Genomic DNA, 18,631 nt, shown 5'->3' with positions numbered 1-18,631 from the left:
GGGACTTTCAAATACAAGGGTTGCTGATTTGTTTGGTTTTTCATTGGTTTAATTAAATGGAGTTTTTTAATTAGCCGTTGCTAGTGTTTTGCGTCGGATTTTAGGTCTTTTTCTGTAAAGTTTCTATGGGCTTTTCTGCCATTTGCTTGATGAATGGAAATGTTTTTTATTCTAAGAGTTCTGAAGAATTTCAAAATCTCTTCACGCATGTTGGTTTCTGTGCAAAATTTTTTGATAACTGCCAATTTTCGGTGGATTTTTCAGCGATTGTAAGAGATATTTCAGAGTTATCAAGTTCGAAGAATTTCTAGGTGAATAGTTGTGTCCGTACTACGCATAAAACTGAACAACTGAATCCTGAACCAAAATGAACGCATTGAATCAATGTTGTTGATTAGAGTCGAGGAAAGAACTGATAGAATTAATTATCTGATTTGGTCCTGAATTGTTAAGTGGATCGTATTTTTTGACAGAACATTAACAATTTCTACAAGGTTTCTCAAGACAAGAAGAATTTTCAGATGTCAAGAAAATTCAGGGTAATTTTTTGACTGTTTGGAGATTGAATCTCTACGAATTTCAGGAAGATTTCTTTTAAAGTTTTCAGCAGACATTTGATATTGTTAGCTTCCATGGATTTAGAGTTCTTAAAGATTTTTTGAGATTCTATTTTAATGAACTGAAAGTGAAACGCAGTACCGATTTTAAAATTTTAAAATTCCAAGGACATTATTCTATATTTCGTGAGGTTTTTTGGAGAATTTAAGGTGGTTTTTAAGATTGTGAGAAGTCAGTTTATATACTTACAGAATTTTAACAGGGTTTTAGGTACGGATTTGAGAGTTATCAGTTCCGATACATATTGCGAGAACTTCCAGAGGGAGTTTTTGCAGGTTTCCAAATGGTTTCCTAATTGGAGTAAAATAGTAGAACTTTTATACGGTTTTCCCTATGTTTAAAATATTTTCCAAAAATGCACTAGAATTTTTATTTCGGCTATTCAGGACAGACTTGAAGTCATATAGGGAAATTCATTAAACTATTGAGCTCATAACACACTTTTTAGTGTTTAAAAGACTTCTCAATTGAAGAACATTAATATTTGAATATTTTTGTTAATTTAAGTCAAATCTCTGGAAGATTCGCAAGTTTCTGAGTGAAGTTCTACGATTTCCCATGCAGTTACATCCCATCTAGCATATCTTATTGCCAAGTAATAACAAAATGCTCAACTTTTTGTTTACTCGCGAATATCCAAATTTAGGACATCTCTCTTGTTGTCGATTAGAATCAATTATTCAGTTAATATTGCTTACAACTTTGTCTCTTAAATAATTATGACCTTGATTGTCGGCAATTGGCTGGCTGGCAAAAAACGCCCAGGGAACGGTTGCAAACTAGTCAAAGTCAAAAATTAGATAATTCCGTTGAATGTACTATTCAAACTTTCCAATTATATACCAATTATATATAGTAAACGCATACGCCCAGAATATTATAATAAGCATTATTCAGGATATTAACACTAATTAAATGATTATATTTGTCGATTTCTTTACCAATTTACCAGCTTTAGGTAAGTTGCTTATCCATTGGCTAACTTTGACCTTCGGATATTGCACTCTAAGAATAAAGCGGTCTTAAAAACAATGAAGAAAATGGGATGCCTAATTGCGATAGCTAATTGTATAGAACTAGTGCAGTAGATCCACTACGAGTAATTTAATTTGCTGGTGCAACTTCCTAGAAAACCGTAAATTAGCTGTGTGTTTTACCTTGATTGCCAATATTACTGCATACAATTTGCGTAAAATAGCGCTTCATAAAAAAACGGAATTTTGCAATATTTTAAATTTAAATAACTTGAACTAACGCCTTCCACAATCATTGTTTTAAAAAATGTGTCACATACGATATTCATTGTAAAAAAATTTGATGAATCCGATTTGAACAATAATTAATCACAGCCATAAGAGGAGATAAGAGGTATTGATCGAGTAATAGTGTTTGTGCGTGTGACAGAGAGAAAGAGAAAGCGAGAGAGAGAGAGAGAGAGAGAAACGGCTCGTTTTAATCTTATCGGGGGCCGGTAAAACGTTTATAATGCTAATCATGAGTAACGCAAAATAAAACCGCGGGCTGGAATGGATTGCTCCGTAATTGCCAAGAAATATTTACGAAATGCGATTTGCGTGCCGAAAAGCCATTTCGGTTCTTGCCCGAAGAATAAAGGTAGAGCTGGAACTACCGTATGTAACTTGAGGCGGAGGCCTTTAAACTGATTGGCTACTTGTATGGTGACAAGGCGTTGCCATTTTGAATTTACAGAGACAGTATAACCTGCGATACCACTTTAAAACAAAAGAGTTGTTTTTAATTAATCCCGAAGTGCCTTTTTGTATATTTTCATACTCTCCTGTTTAGGTTTAATTTGCGTATAAACTCTCTCACATATATTTTAGCAGCTTTATTGCCCTTCTTTGGAAGCTCGAGAGTTTAAAAATCGAAAAGTCAGATAAAAAAATTTTAAATATCGAAATTTTAAAAAGTCATATCACATGTAATTCCGAACGTGACTATGCAAAACAATGGAGATCCTTTCTATACTCGCAATGAAAATATATCGACAGCTGCGTTCCAAGTCTAATATTTTTGTTGTAATTTTTTTACTGATTTTTTTCTCTTATAGTTTAATCTAATTATCCTTTAAAGTTCATAAAATTAAATCCGTCTGGATTCAAGAATTATTAATTTTATGCTGTATTCGAATAAATTCGATGTGACGGTATCTGCACTATAGGTATACAAGACCTTTCCACGCAGCACACTTCTGCAACGAAATTCCTTTGATAAAATGTCAATGACATGACAAAGTATCTTTATTTAAATAAACCATTACCTAACCTAATTGCAATATGGGCGCAGGTTCTTGAAATCGTCATGCCCTTCCCTGTTCTGCGCGTCATGCCAACCAAGGAAGACATATTTATCTCTCGCTGCTTTTAAATGGCATTTAAATCTATTATCTCATAATAATGGATTTTTAGAATACTCAAATGATGTCAAAACTTAAATGGTAAATACCAAAAATATTAATTGAAAATCGTTTTCCCTCTAAAATGCTTAAGCTAGATCTACACGAAGTGTAAACGGAACCTAAACACGTCTCTTTCGGTTTGTTGGGTATTAAATAACAAAAGGACGATTAATTAGCTTTGGCCAGGCGGTTCAGACTAAATAAACCACTCGAATACGAGCGATTACTTTTATTTTGCACCGTGGTAAATAAATTTTATCTAATTATATTGTTATCTTTGTGTTTTAGGTAAGTGTTCGATTTGGAAAGTGGAATTTGCAATGGATGACTTAGTGTGTAGTATTTTTGTTTATTTCTTCTGTGTTTCGCATATTTCATAAGGTTGTAGATACTCGTTACGGCACTCTATGTTACGAACTGAATCTTCGGAAAAAGATAGTTTTGCTACTAAAGTAAATTCAGAATTTGAGTTGAATTCGTTTATTTTTATAGGAATAATGGCCAGAAGTTTTCGGCTATTCGTTGATATTTTTCTCATTTCCAGTTAAGATTCTACTTTTCAGACTCTATTTTTTACCCTTATAACATTTCTATGTTTGTCACCTTTCATTTGTCATTTACCTTGTGTCTATCGCACGATATCCGAGACGTGAACCTTATAACTGGATTTATTTCGGTGTAACCTGGAAAATATAACTGCATATGTTCAGGATGTTGTTGTCCAGGGTGTTGAATTTGAATACTTAAAGAATGCGTAATTTCGAACATATTTAGTATACATGTTTCGTCGGTATGTGAACATCAATTCCCCAGTCATTGTTGACATTTGATAGTTCACTTTTGACCAGCACTGTCGTTACTATTTATTATTTACATCGTTCCATAACCAGGAATTTCGCGTTCGCCGATGACTAAAAGTTGATAATATTAATTTTCCGGGTAACTTCGACCCGGTGCAGTGCCGTATCGGTAACGCAACTTTCCCCCCGGGGGCGGAAAACCGCAATTTATGTGCCCGTTTCGTAGAGGGAATTTCAAAACTGCACGAACCTACATGTATACGATGAAAAAAAGGAAACGCGTACAACTCAGCGTTATTTGCGCCAAGGTAGACATGCATACCCGACTTTGCGGTTAGGGCTTTATGTGTGTATAAAATGTTGCCGTGAAAGTATGTAAAACAACGCGTTTTCTATCTGTAAGAAAAAAAAAGGAAAAAGATGATCAAGGAAAATATCTGGATGTTTGTTTGGAGTAATATTGAAAGTGGGATTTTCGAACACAGCCATCGGGAATATTTGACGACTGGCATATTTCACTAATGAAGATTTTTTTTTAACTGTGTTCAAGGATGCCTCTTTTATTATGTTTCCTTTTGGGTTTACTGACATTATGTGTCTAAATAAGGTCGATTCAATTATTGTTAATTTCACAAGATACTTACACTAACTTCTAATTGTCATTGGTAAGTGTCCACTCATGATTAAATATTTGTAAATTAGCATCGGAAGTGAAATTTTCGAACACAGTTATCAGAAACAATTGACAGCTGGCATATACCGGCAATGAAAAATTTCTTCCGACTGTTCCACTTTCCAGTTAATGTTTTTCAGTTTAAAGTTTTAATTTTAAATAAGACAGCTTTTGAGTTTATTGATGCCGTGGTTGTAAATATGAGTGAGTTCTAGTTTGTTCAGATACATCATGATCAAAATCTCATAAATTCGCAAAAGTGATTTTTCGAACACTGTTACCAGAACCAATTGACAACTGAGATATTTCACTAATTATCAACTTTTTTCAACTATATATGTTCCAAGGCACTTTTTTCTTATGTGTTCTTTTGGATTTAATGACGTCGCAGTTCTAAATACGATCGATTCGGAGTTTGTTAATTTATCCTGATACATGCAGGATCTTCCTATTTTCATCGACAAAATTTCCACTCATGGTTAAAATTTCAAAAGATAGTGGTGGAAGTGAAATTTTCGAACGCAGCCGTCAGAAAGAATTGACGGTGATATATACCAGCAATGAAGAATTTTTCTCAACTACGTTACAAGAGATTTTCAATTATATTTTCTTTAGAGTTTATTGACGTCATAGTTCTAAATATGGCCGATTGAGTGACTTCTGGTTTCTCCAGATACATACATTAACTTCAAATTTCCATCGGTAAAGTTTCCACTCGAGCGCGTTCGCTTCATTACATAATTTGACGCGATTTGAACCAGTTTAATACAATGCGTTCAAGATATCGTGGCCACTATAATCTGCGATCCGGTTTGACCTCCACTCAGATTAACTAGGGTGGAAAGTCGTAATTAACAGCTGATTGGGTGTCGAGGATTATCTGGGTAGTTTGATGTTCGCTACGTAAAGTGATTGAAGTTGTTGGGCAATGGCTCTCGAAAAAGCGTATTCTTCGGAAGTCCCAGTTTTTAGTCGGAGAAATAAACATTTGTGTAGATTATGGTAAATAATAGTAGTGTATGTATGTAAATCAACAATTCCCCGCAACATCATTAAAATAATATCGTCCTGATTTCGTGATTCAACATTGAGCAACACCGTTCGTATAATTTTCACTTTTAGGAAATACACATGCATTGCAATCGCCATTATATTTACTTGAAACAAAATAATTGGATTACGATAATAGTTTGGTAAACTATACGTGCGTATATCTCTTTTAAGTCTGGTTTATATTTTTGAACTAGGACGGCGAAACAAATCGCAACTCTTACAGATTTATGGAGTTCGCTTTAGGAAAGCGTTTAGGCTGCCTGAGAGGTGCCAATAAACCAACTTAAGTTTAGAAACTTGTAAACTATTGGTCGTACGTATTCGAGGTTAATTCCTGTCAAAACAAACAGACAAACGTTCCTCCAATTACCCCAAAATGTATGAGACAAAGCGCAGCTGGCAAAAGTTGGTTTTTGCTTTGCATTTTAATCTAAAAGGTAATGAAGTAGACGAACCATTTGGATTTCCAGGGAACAAAAGGGCGCAATTCAGTAAATTCCCCATAAACGTTAAAGATGATTCTATATCAAAGTTTCTTCGAGAGTTACAAAGCAGTTTAGTTCGGGGGCTGGGAGCTCGGCAAAGAGAATGTCGACTCGTTTACATTAGAAGCACCGCGTTCTTTGCTTACACAAAGGTTTTCCACTTTGTTGCGGTGATGATACGCTCGACTTGCTACACGTATAAACTTTACAGAATTCGAAATTTCAAAGAGACCCCTTCATCTATCAAATAGACCACCTGACTGCGAACAACCTGCCAAACTAAATAATAAAGTTCGTCGGTAAACAACCCACACAATTTCCGTTTCGAGACTGTTATCTTGAGGACTGTTAAGTGGCACGTCTAAAACTCGCCTTAGATTTTTAGTTAGTGCTAAGAGAGCTGTTAATGCGTAGAAAATCCCGTATATATGTGAATTTTATTTTTTGAAAGGATAAACGATCTGGTTTATTTTTCATTCCAGGAATGTAATTTCCCGAAATTTCCAGTTTCAACTTTAAACAATTTGGCAGACAACATGTCGCCCTCATAGATTTTTATGGCTCATATTAGAGGCTTCCCATAATTTCTTTATAATCATTTCAAGTATGTACCTGTGCATATCTGTGGACGAAATGAAAAATTAAAGGAACAATAAGTCCAGTTGTTCTTTATTGCAATCACTTTAAACAAGAATCTGGAACTGTTTTAACTTCCAGTTCTGTCCTGTCCAGTCCAAGTCAGCATTAGTTCCTAATGTTCCTTAAGATCAGTTTTGCAGTTCCATTCGGTCTCTTTTTGATCTGATTAATTCAGAATAGTTCTGATTAATTTATGTTTTATCTGTTGAGTTCTGTTAGGTTTGTTTTAAACTAGTTCTGGTTAGTCTCTTTTCTTCTTATGAGTTACGGTAAGGTCCTGCTTAATGTTATTTCTTACAAGCCAGTTGTGACTACTTTAATAAAAGTTAATTCGGGTTAGAATTGATTAATGTAGTTATTACCGTTTTGTGTGTGTAAATTTTAATCAAATTCTCACATTCTGTATTTTCGTAAGGATGTTGTCAGGGATCGTTGTTTATTGAAATTTTCCATTACATCCTTAAATAGTTTTAAGTTGTCCAGCATAAAAAAGGAAAATATAGCCAACTCGGGGACGTGCTACATCTGTGTGATTAAAACTAAACAATTGGAACTTTTTCTTTTCCTTTCATTAAACATTGATGATTCAGAGTTCTCACATCATATTTTCTTCTTGTACTATTCTTTTTCCAATCAAAAATTTGGACAGAAAACTGTCTTAAATTCCACCTTTTCTGAAATTTGTACGTTCAGTGGATTTAAATAGAAACTAATGCGATATAAACAGACATCAAGAAATCCAAGTTATACCTATCTAAATACTTAATAAATTTCTTATCCAAAAATCACAAAAATATATGTGTCTTTTACAGAAAATTAGATTTTGGAATGTAATTAACATTTTTTTGCATTAACTATGTTCAAAGACAGTCAATTGTTTTAACCAACTGCGTTCGAAATAATACAGTCAGCGGCAAAAGTGAGTACACACCATAGAAATTCAAAGAATAATGTATTTAAGATAAACTAAATAATGAAAAAGATTTTATAAACATTAAATATAGGTACATATGTGGTTACATTAAAACATGGTAATAATTGTAATTACCTAAATGGATTACAAATCGATTTATAGATGATTGTCTTATAACAGAGCTTTAAAATAGAGGCAAAAGTCAGTACACAATATTACAAATCGGCGTATTCCAATGCATTTTGTTAACATTAACGATAAAAATTAATACTTTGTTGGTCCACCATTGGCTTTGATGATAGCTCTTAATCGTTTGGGCATAGAATTAATTAAATTTTGTGTAACAGTAGGCAAAATTGTATCCCATGCTTCAAGTAGTGCAGTTTTGAGAGAAGTTGCGCTTGTAATTTGTTTAGAACGCACCTTCCTGTCCAATATTTCCCACAGATTTTCAATGGGATTGAGATCTGGAGACTGGGGTGGAGTATAGAGTTGTTTTGGAACGTTGTATAACAACCATTCCTTGACCACATGGGCAGTGTGCTTGGGGTCATTATCTTGCTGAAATACCCATGACCTCTGTAAACCTAATTTGACAATACTGGGCTGTAAATTAGCTTTTAGGATATTCATATATATTGTTTTATCCATTATTTTGTCAATAAAAACCAACTGCCCTACTCCAGAGGCTGCCATTGCACCCCAAACCATTACGGAACCACCCCCGTGTTTGATGGTGCTCAAGAGATTTTTGGGATCCAGCTCAGAATTTTTCGTTCGCCATATTTTTGACCTCTTTTTTTGACCAAATATCTCAAATTTACTTTCATCTGTAAAAAGAATCGTGTTCCAAAATTCTAGTGGTTCTGATAAGTATTTTTTTGCAAAGGCCACTCTGAGGGTTCGATTTTTAGCACTAATAGCTGGCTTTTTACGGGGTATACGACCATGGAAACCTTGCGAATTGAGTGCTCGTCGAATAGTACTAACATTTATAGAAGTCCCCTTCTGTTCTGATATATCCGCGGCTAATTGAACTGCACTGGTTTTAGGATTTTTTTTAACCGTCCTTGTTATATCGCGTATATCAAAAGGTGTTAATTTCCGTGGACGTCCAGAACGAGGTTTATTGCGCACACTACCCGTAGCTTCATACTTATCCCAAATTTTTTTTATAGTTCTGTAATGTCTCTTCACTATATTTCCAATTTTCCGAAAAGACTTGCCCTCTTGCCGCAATGTTACTATAAGTTTGCGTAAATCTTCTGATATTTCAGTTCTTTTATGATTTTCATTACGTTTTGCCATGTTGTTACTTATTGGATATTGTATTAACAGCCAAACAATTAACAAATCGTACGAATTACTTCTTCACTGCATGCCACTTAATTTTAACTGATCTCTAATAAACAGACTGTGTACTCATTTTTGCATCGTATTTTATGGAGTCCTGTGATTCCCCAAAGTCTACCTTGTTGCCAATTGTATATAAACATGTTTTTAAGCGGTAATTATGAAGACAATAGAACGAACATTCTACCGTATTCATAACTTTAAATAAGGTTTTTTAAATATTTTTTACTACGAGATAAATTGTACAACTTTTAAGTGTGTACTCACTTTTGCCGCTGACTGTATATCTGTTCCATTTTTTGTAAAATGGTTCAATGTTACTTTGGTCATTTATTGGTATTCCATAATCCATACGGATAACTTAGATAGGTGTAGCGTTTTTCAATTAAATGAATATATGTATATGTATAGTATTATTCAAACAAAAGGAAGTAGTATCATAGGAACTGATGATTGGCAAAATAGATTTCCTACGGCACTAAATTTCTAAGAAAATACACTTCTGAGTATTTTCCACAAATGAAAAAAGTTTCAAATTAATTTGTGTAGATACAGTTGCTTAGTGAAGACAGGTTTGACGACTTCGCACAGCCACAATTAGGTCATACCTTATTAGAAGTGAGAATTTTGAAAAAATCTAATTATCAAAGTAGAGTTTCTACATCAATGAATTTGTAGGAAATATTTCTTTAAGTATGTACACTTAGTTTCAAAAAAGTGGCTCACCCGATTTTTTGTCAAATTCGAAGTTTTATAACTTTCATATCAATTATTTGAATTCAATAATTTTGTCGACGCTTTGTAACCTTATAGACGTTGACAATTAAGATAAATGGAAGAAACAGATTTTGTTTCTTTCTTCATGGAAGTTAATAGAAAAATTTAGGTTCACGTTCTTTATTATTTTTTTAATCACTCTGTGCATGAATACAGCACTTGTTAAGATCTTTAAAAGTTGTTGGAAGTGCTCTTTTTAGCAAACATTTTGTTTTTCAATTCATTGTATGTAAATTTAAAAAAATGATCGGGCAAAATTAGTGAACTATTTTAGTAACCCTTTACATCCATAACTCCCATAAGTTATACAAACGTTGCTGTTCACCCCATCTTGGATTTGAATCGACAAATAAAAACTAACAGACCTATATAACCGTTAATCGATCAAATTGAACGTCATTAATAATAATCGTTTAGCCACTTAATTGGCGAATCGATTGATTGAATACGTGCAAAGCCAGAACAGGTTCGACTATTTCCAGTGCAAATTATATTTCAGTAGGAACTAAGTGATATTGGTACTGGCGGCGAACGGTAAGCGGAAAAGAAAGAGTGGACACCTCCCGTGCTGGTTCAACGGTGCCGGGTTCGGTGGTCATCCAGCGACGTTGCCACCTCCCCCATGGGTCGACCCACAGCCAATGGTGCATTCGAGATCTAACGGAGCCAGTGACTCATGCAAGAACTCGTTTTGTCTTTACGATTTTAATGGAATACATTGGCGTGTCTTGTAGCCTTCTCCATCAGCTGTTCAAGCACATAAGTCATAAACCCTCGTTAAATAATATAGAATTACATTCTGTTATATTTGCTTTCGCTACTACGCCCCTGACTCTCCCCATCTCCTGTTGGTACTGCTGCTGTTTGTCCAACCAATCTCTCACCGAAGGCGTCTCATCTCTCTCGCTTCGTTTGTCTTGTTTTATCACGCTGACTCCATTAACCTTTACCATTGTGATGGAATATGGCAGATTATCTCGGTATTGTGCATTGCATAACGAGCACTCTAACAGAGCGGTTTGTAGGTACGTACTAACACATATCGTCTTTAAATCTGGCCCCCTTTTTGTCTGGCGCCTACACCACTGGCTTGCGTTACACAACATCCGCTGTACCTGGAACAAGAACTGTCCGTCATTTCTTCGTGGCGTAGTTAAACTCACCTGCGAATCAGGTTCTGCTTTGTTCATTTTTTCGGGGTACTAAACAGTGTTGCCAATGAGTGTCACAAAATTATAACTCAAAAAGCATTATGGCATTAATTAAGAATTTTCTTTAATTACTGTAAATTAAAATAGGTTAGGAGTTAATGAGCCTTTGTGATGGTTTTCTTTAATATTTAGCTAATAATGTGGCAATTGGCAACATTGATTTGAGACGGGCAAAAGAGCGTTGGGTTTGTTTACGACTCAACTCGGCGGGAATCTGGCCGTTGACGTGATTCACACGAGGAACCACAGTTTCATTCATAAGGAGCTAATTTATTAATCAGGAAAATTCGCTCCAACCATTTGACAAAAAATGTCAAGCATTTTCCAGTAGTGAAAATTCTTTATTATCAGGTTCATACATGTTTGGTCAAGTTAGCTAAGATCTATTCTGGTTAGGTTAGATGTTCAGGCGTGATTAAAGGTGAAACAGTTAAAAACAGTTGCGTTGACATGGTCCTTATGGACATTGTTTGTGATTATACGCGAAATTAGTATGCAAAAGGTTAAGATGAAGGATACACAAAATTAAAAAATAGTCGAAACATTGTTATTTGAGGTGGAAAATATTGGAAAAGTAACTTGAAATTATACAAAATGCGTTTTAATTGGTAATTCAGATCAAACTTGCTCTTGGTTTTCATTAATAAGAGTTAATCCAAATCACGTAATCTAGATTTATTCGAATTATATAATAAAATGCTCAGATGTTCTATTCGATGAAAAATTCCACTTAATGTCTTGTAGGGAAAAAGTCAGAATTTGTCATGTTTCTAAGACCTTGAAGTAACGTATTATGTATAAAATCTTTTGATTGATATAATTTACGATCTACACTATTGTCATGGTATATCTCGATTAGTTCGGTCAACCGCATAATTATAAAATCATGAACGCACTAATAAAAAAAATACATTTTTGATCGCAGCTGGATGTATTTTTAGAATGGCGTTATAAGGAATCATTCAATTGCTTTCTTCAGCAGTAAAAAATCATAATAAAAATATGAAATTTAGAATGTAGTTGGAGATATTTTGTTACTACGAGTATAGAGCGGTAGTCAACTGTTTTCTATAACTGCGTTCGAAATCCTACTTCTGATATCACTCTTTAAATACTAAAATTACTAAAAGAAATATACAGTTTCTTGGACTTTTCGATCTAAATACTTTAGAGTAGGTTTCGAGGGGCCGAAGAATCGGTCAGAATGTTTCAAGTGATAAATTTGCTTCTACATCAGAAAAATATAATCTGACATCAAGACAATCTCGTCTAATGGTAAATTGTGATAGTTAAAACGTTATTTTGGAAAATCGAAGGTGATATGAGGTGATTTTTGTTAAAACTAAAATTTAATATGCTGGAAAGCTAATTAAATTTGGATAAACAACTTTCAACTCTTAAATTTTCTCAATGAAAGTTAGTACAAATAAATATTACACGGCAATGTGAAGTACTATTTAGAATCGTGAACAGATCACGTTTCAAGAGAAATATTGCCGTGTCAAAATTTAAATGTGTTTATATGCCAAATCACAAGTTCTAGAATTAAATTGACTTAAGACATTATCCTGTGGCGTCTACCCTATCCAACGTGAAACAACATTCTTAAAAATGTTAATGATTCAAATTTTGTCGTATAATTAATTTTGTTCTTAGTACTCACATCTATTGCACACTCAGCTACCTCGGACACGGAATTGTCTAGGTACTGTACTGGGCGGTCGCAGACATACGGCGATGATGTCGGTCATTTTAGGTTAAGTCTTAGTTTTGCTGTTACCTTTTAAAAGATTGGTAACGAATGACTTGTCTTTATATGTAAAAATGAACGACAGATCATTGCTAGTATCAGATGGTGTTAGATGCCGTAACATGTACGAATCAATGCGAATACCCCTATATATACAGGGTGATTCATGTAACTGTTTCGTTAGACATTTTTGGACTTGTAACAATTTTTAATTTTTCATATTTTGGAGTTAAACTAATATAAATACACTCTATTTTTGAAAATTATTTTGAAGACCATACTACTTTCGGTTGTATCGAAAGTCAAGGTCAGCTTCCTCATTTCAAATGGAACACCAGGTATATTTTTGCATTTTTGGAATTTAGGTATTAACCGGATTAAATTCTTATTAGATATCCCTATACCTAAACCTAATCGTTTCGAAGAAATATTGATTTCAAAGAAAAATCTTTCCAAAACACCATTTCTTCAAAATATAAAATTCTCAGCTATTATTGAAGCTAGCTTTATGAATATTTGCTGACATGTTAACCAAACATGATAGATTAGGTTAATAAAAAAAATTATAAACATTATACAGGATCTCCAAAAAATAATGTCAAATTTAAAGAACTTTGAAAGCAAAAAAGTCGCTTATTTTAAATGGAATACCCCGCATATTTTTATATGTCTAGATTTTAAATTTAATTCTGAATCGATATCTATTAAGTGTTCCTATATCTAAAATTAACACTTTTGCTGTAATTTGCGATCTTTTAATATTAGACACTAATAATTCGAAATATCTTAGTTGGCGTTAAAAAGAATATGGCTGCTTCTTGCTAAAATGTGTCAATGTACTTGTCATACACTAGCCATTGAAGTTTGCTCAGCAGTTTAGAATCTGAACTTTAAAAGTAGTTATTCAAATAGTGATATTTTAAATGTATTCTTTGTTCATGGAGAGCGTAACAAAGTTTTAGGGAAAACTTTCCGTACATTTAACGAAAGATAATAATAATAATAATAATATTTATAAAAACTTTTCTCGTTAACCTAATCTACCATGTCTGGTTATAATGTTAACAAATTTTCATAAACCTAGCTTCAATAATAGTTAAGAATTTTATATTTTGAAGAAATGGCGTTTTAGAAAGATTTTTTAAAAATCAAAATATCTTCGAAACGATTATGTTTAGGCATAAGAATATCTAATAAGAGTTTAATCAGGTTAATCCCTAAATTCCAAAATTGCAAAAATATATCTGGTATTTTATTTGAAATAAAGAAGTTGACTTTGATTTCCGGTATAACCGGAAGTAATATATCTTTGAATATATTTTTTTAAAATAGAGTGTATTTATATTAGTTTAACCCCAAAATATGAAAAATTAAAAATAGTTACAAGTCTAAAAGTTTCTATTGAAACAATTACGTGAATCACCCTGTATGTAGCTCCAAATTTTTCAAGATTGGATCTTACTACTTGACAGATAAATCGTGTAAATATTTTACTTCAGAATTAAGACAAATATAAAGTGTTGAGAAGTGTGGTTAAAAAGGCAATCAATCCCAAACATCGCCGTTAAATACCTTGAATGGTATAGGGAGCGTAGATTTACACCTAACGGCAAATTCATTGCGATGAAATATTAGGCACAATCACTGCCTTTTGGTCTACATATACGTATTTCGAGGTCGTGGTAAATAGATATTGCTACAGCAGGAATATACTAAAGGATTTTGATTCATAAGCGTCGCTAGTATCCATGTCATCGAGTGGATCTTCTGAAACATAATCTTTTAACAGAGTTTCATATCTTGTTCTGTAGATGGACTTCAGCCTCGCAAATTTATGTTGTAGTGAATTAAAGGATACTTTCACCTTACTAAAATCAACTGACACTCAGTGAAAAATATCACACAGACATTAAACTCATTTGCAATTTAATAAAGGCAGCACGTAGAACTTTCCTCAGTTCGCCTTTGGACTCCATTGTGAACAGGCCTTTTAACTCGATCGAACAAAACTACTCTTGGTTATTTACTATCCAGGAAAAGCAACGTCATTTAGCCCAGTCTTCTATCTTTAGAATTCAAAATTCTCTGTTCTCTCATGGTCGCCAAATGTGTAGTGTTCACCCCTGCATTGCCCGATTAAACTGAACAGTTCAAGTCTTTCAACCATCTAAAAAAAATTATGAGTTTTCTGAAAAAATCAGGTCGGTAAAGATGCACTAATTGATACAACGTTTTCGTGATGTTCATAGTTTTATCAGGTTGTCAAACACGATAAATCGTTTTGAGAAAACTCCAATCCCAGAGTTCCTTAAGTCCAGGAACATGTCGTTCTTAAAATCAGTTTTTCTTCTCAGTCTGAAGTTCTAAGCTGATCTGATTGAGTAATAAAACCAAAATTTCTACGTATTTGCGTTGTTCATTCGCATCCATTAAGTAGTTGACCATTAAGAGTGAAACCCAATGGAGAACGGCTTGTCAAGGGAACGTAGGCCGAAACTTTTAACGAAGAACTGTCCAAATGCCGGAACACGTGTGCCTTTCGTTGTTAACATGTACCCGTGCATTAATAAAGAGTAGTTAACATACAATGGATAACCGCCTAAGCACTAATTTAAACCTGAATTATGATAGGGAGTTGTCGGTTTATGGCTCCATAAGAGACGCCATTGTTTCTGACCGAGAGTTTACGTTTCTCGTCCCTTTTCAATTCACGTGTTAAAGCCGCAAAAATCGCGGTTTTGCGACAACAAAACCTTTTAATTCTTGCAATTAAATCCTACATTGAGAGAAAGAGAGATAGAGAAAGAGAGAGAGATGCTCTTTGTGCATTCGCATAGAACTGATTAAACGCAGTGCGGATAGGGTTTCAAAGGGGCATAATAATTAAATACCTGTGAATGAATTTCGTGAATCCTACACGTAAAAATGTATAAAAATAATTTTTAAATTGAAAGAATCGAAGAGAGGATGGAAAAATAACGGGCAAAATTGCTGGCTGTTTAATTTGATTGGGCACTAGATTGATTGGGGAAATTAACAAAATTGATAACTCAGTTATAGAAAGTTCTCTGTTATGTGGATTTTTACAGATTTAAACGAGGGGTTTTAACCAACGAATCTCTAATTATTGCCCCAGGATAATCCGCCTTAAACCCTCCAATGTGGCCTCTTCAGAACCTCCTTTCTTTGATTTCCCGCTTTAACAGTACTCCGAAAGGCACATGAATCAATCCTGATACCACGCATTTAATAGCAACAACGGGCATGAGTTGGCTTCAGCCCAAGTGATCGGAGAATCAATCTGAAATTCCGGGAGATATGAACAAACTGGACCTGCTGGTCAATATCGGACCAATGTGCAAATATTTCGCATAACATCCAGAATCCAAAACGAATCAAGGGAATTACCGTTGTTTTGATTGATTTAAAAATTTTAGCATGATTTTAATTATTCAGATCTGGGGAGGGGACCTCATATGTAAACACTAACTGATTCATCTAAATAATCAAAATATAAATATACATATTTCTACTGTGTTTTCCGTATTACCTATAAGTGATTATGTGATGAAACATTAACATAATAAACATTGAAAGATGTGGGTGTAGGCACTGAGCGATAGACCGAAAATAACTGAACCATTGTTTTCTTTTCTCCTTCAAGGTGGGTTTAGGTACATTACACACGAGACTCCTATCAAGATTTCCATGTGTTGTAAACTTTATATATTTAATTATTGATTGCAGTTATCATCATTCCTTCTAAGAATAATGCTTGCTAATGACGTCTATGTACCTACATTTTTAATGCTCTAAGCAGTTAGCGACATTTACATTGTCGTTATACGGAAAGTAAATTACATTACACTCCATATATCTTTGTGTTATTATTTTTTTAATTTCTACTTGCTACCGGTAGTACACACGAGGCATGGCGATCAAATTGTCCGCGTCTCTTTATACGGAGATTTATACTTATTAGCAGGCCATTTTCTAAATTAAGCCCTACATTTCTCGTAATTACGCATGAAACTGTAAACATGAGAGATATACGAACTGTTTATTGGCTTTAAAAACGCGTATTTTATTGCTATTTAGAAAATGGCTACAAGAATTACGTGTATTTCCTATATAGGTCTAATGCTCCTATGCGAACTGATGGGAAAACTATGCATTGATTATTATTATTTATGTCGTTATTTCAAAGAAGTCGAGTAGTGCATTCTTCTCTTTTTACTCGTTTACGTCGTTTGAAATGACGATTATTCGACTCATGAGTGACATTAGAGAATATTTTGTCTTCACTAGCTGTCTGTACCTGAGACTGTTTAGGATCTAATGTCCATCCTAACCTTCAACATATTTTAAGTAACTAATTATCCCTAGCGGAACCTGGAGATTTGGCACAATGGCAATTCGCTCACATTTCTTTGGGGTCACAGTGGAAGATTTAAAATCCTTCAATCTCTAAAGAGGATTATTTATATGACTAAATAAATAACCACCCAAAAATATCACAGTACTTGATTACTTAAATGTTAGTTAAATTTGTAGTGGATTGCGGATTTAATCACGTCAGAAACTTGTTCCTATTCCGACTTTTTATCAACGAACTTTTTCGAGTTAAAAACTTTCATGCAAGACGGCTATCAAGGACGGAAGCTCTAATGCATGCTGGACACAGCCATCGCTGTCAACGCCTCGATCCAGAATCTGCAAGTCGTCTACCGATAGCCTCTCAGAGCGTAGTCTCAACGATCAGCCCCGTAGGAATCACTCCAACTCAAAGGGGCTGCTTACCGCCCCAAACCCCTCGACTGTGATCTTCCTTTTTGAACTCCAACTCCGTACATGTAGCTACCAACATGGCAGTCCCTGTAAAGGTGTTACCTTCTCAGTTTTCGCATACCTCTATTTTTGAGGTTAGATCGTGTGAACATATGAGAACTAGAGACATGATTGTGCCTTTGCCGGTCAAGAAAAGGAGTCCAGCCATAGGAGAATGGACCGGTAAGTGTCTAGATCATATCAGAGTTGCTCTTAAGAGGGCCTTCATCTGAATGTTCCCTGAAGTGGCGACGTGGGGAACAAACCTGCATATATTGGATCTGAGCTTTGGCAGCCACTGGTTATATTTAGCCTGCGGAAGAGTTTCCCATCATATCTGTCAGTGTGCCTAAAAATGACCTGAAGAGGGTTTTAACTAGATTTTCAAAATTGAGCATAAACATGCTTACGACCCGACTAGTTCTTAAGCCCCCCCCATGACTACATGCGATTTAAACGCAGAAAAAAGGGAATGACAACATCACTATATACAGGGTATTTCAAATTCGACCCTCACCATTGGGATCTCGGAAACTAGAGGAGATACGAAAAAGTTTAAATGGGGGCAAAGTTGCGCAATCTAGTGCTTGATCGAATACCGTTTTCAAAATTTTAATTTTCCGAGTACTTCCGAAGATATCCGAGGAAAACTAAAAATTGGAGAATCCATTTTTATTTTTTTTAGCGTTATTTGACAAGAAAGGTTAAATCCGTAAGCACATTTTCATTGTCACTTTTTCTCAGCTACACAATGACATATTCAAATTTGCGATCCGACGTTTCGTCTTTCGGCTACCATCATCAACTTTATTTTTTCTTATGGGCGCCATATTGGATTTTTCGACAAAAAAATAGTGCGTTTCATTCTGATTTCATTGATATAGAACTTCTTATAATTTACTTTTTTAAAAGCCGAAATATTTAAATAAAAAGAAATATTACATAGTTGGCCTTGACTCCATCGAAAGACTTTCTTTTGTTCGCGTTATATGACAGAACTTCTCAAACGAATTTAGAGCGTGTGCAGATTTCCAATGAAAATGAGTTTCCGAAGTGAAGAAAAACGAGATATGTTAAGACTTTATTACAAATTTGATAGAAACAGTACGAAAA

General features: G+C 34.4%; 2 protein-coding genes across 6 annotated transcripts in view; both read left to right on the top strand.

The window, feature by feature from the left end:
* Nucleotides 1–18,631, top strand: part of scalloped (TEA domain transcription factor 1 homolog scalloped) — a 63,223-nt gene that overhangs the window by 26,268 nt on the left and 18,324 nt on the right. The gene's annotated exons all lie outside the window — the stretch shown is intronic.
* Nucleotides 10,047–11,238, top strand: LOC136410033 (uncharacterized). The gene is made up of 2 exons (XM_066391941.1): nucleotides 10,047–10,755; nucleotides 11,074–11,238. The coding sequence occupies exons 1-2, from the start codon at nucleotides 10,439–10,441 to the stop codon at nucleotides 11,075–11,077; spliced, it is 321 nt and encodes a 106-aa protein (XP_066248038.1). The 5' UTR covers nucleotides 10,047–10,438; the 3' UTR covers nucleotides 11,078–11,238.

Source organism: Euwallacea similis, chromosome 1 (genome assembly GCF_039881205.1).
Source record: "Euwallacea similis isolate ESF13 chromosome 1, ESF131.1, whole genome shotgun sequence".
Taxonomy (NCBI): domain Eukaryota; kingdom Metazoa; phylum Arthropoda; class Insecta; order Coleoptera; family Curculionidae; genus Euwallacea; species Euwallacea similis.
Note: the sequence above shows the minus strand (reverse complement) of the source record. Positions and strands in the feature narration are given on the sequence as shown.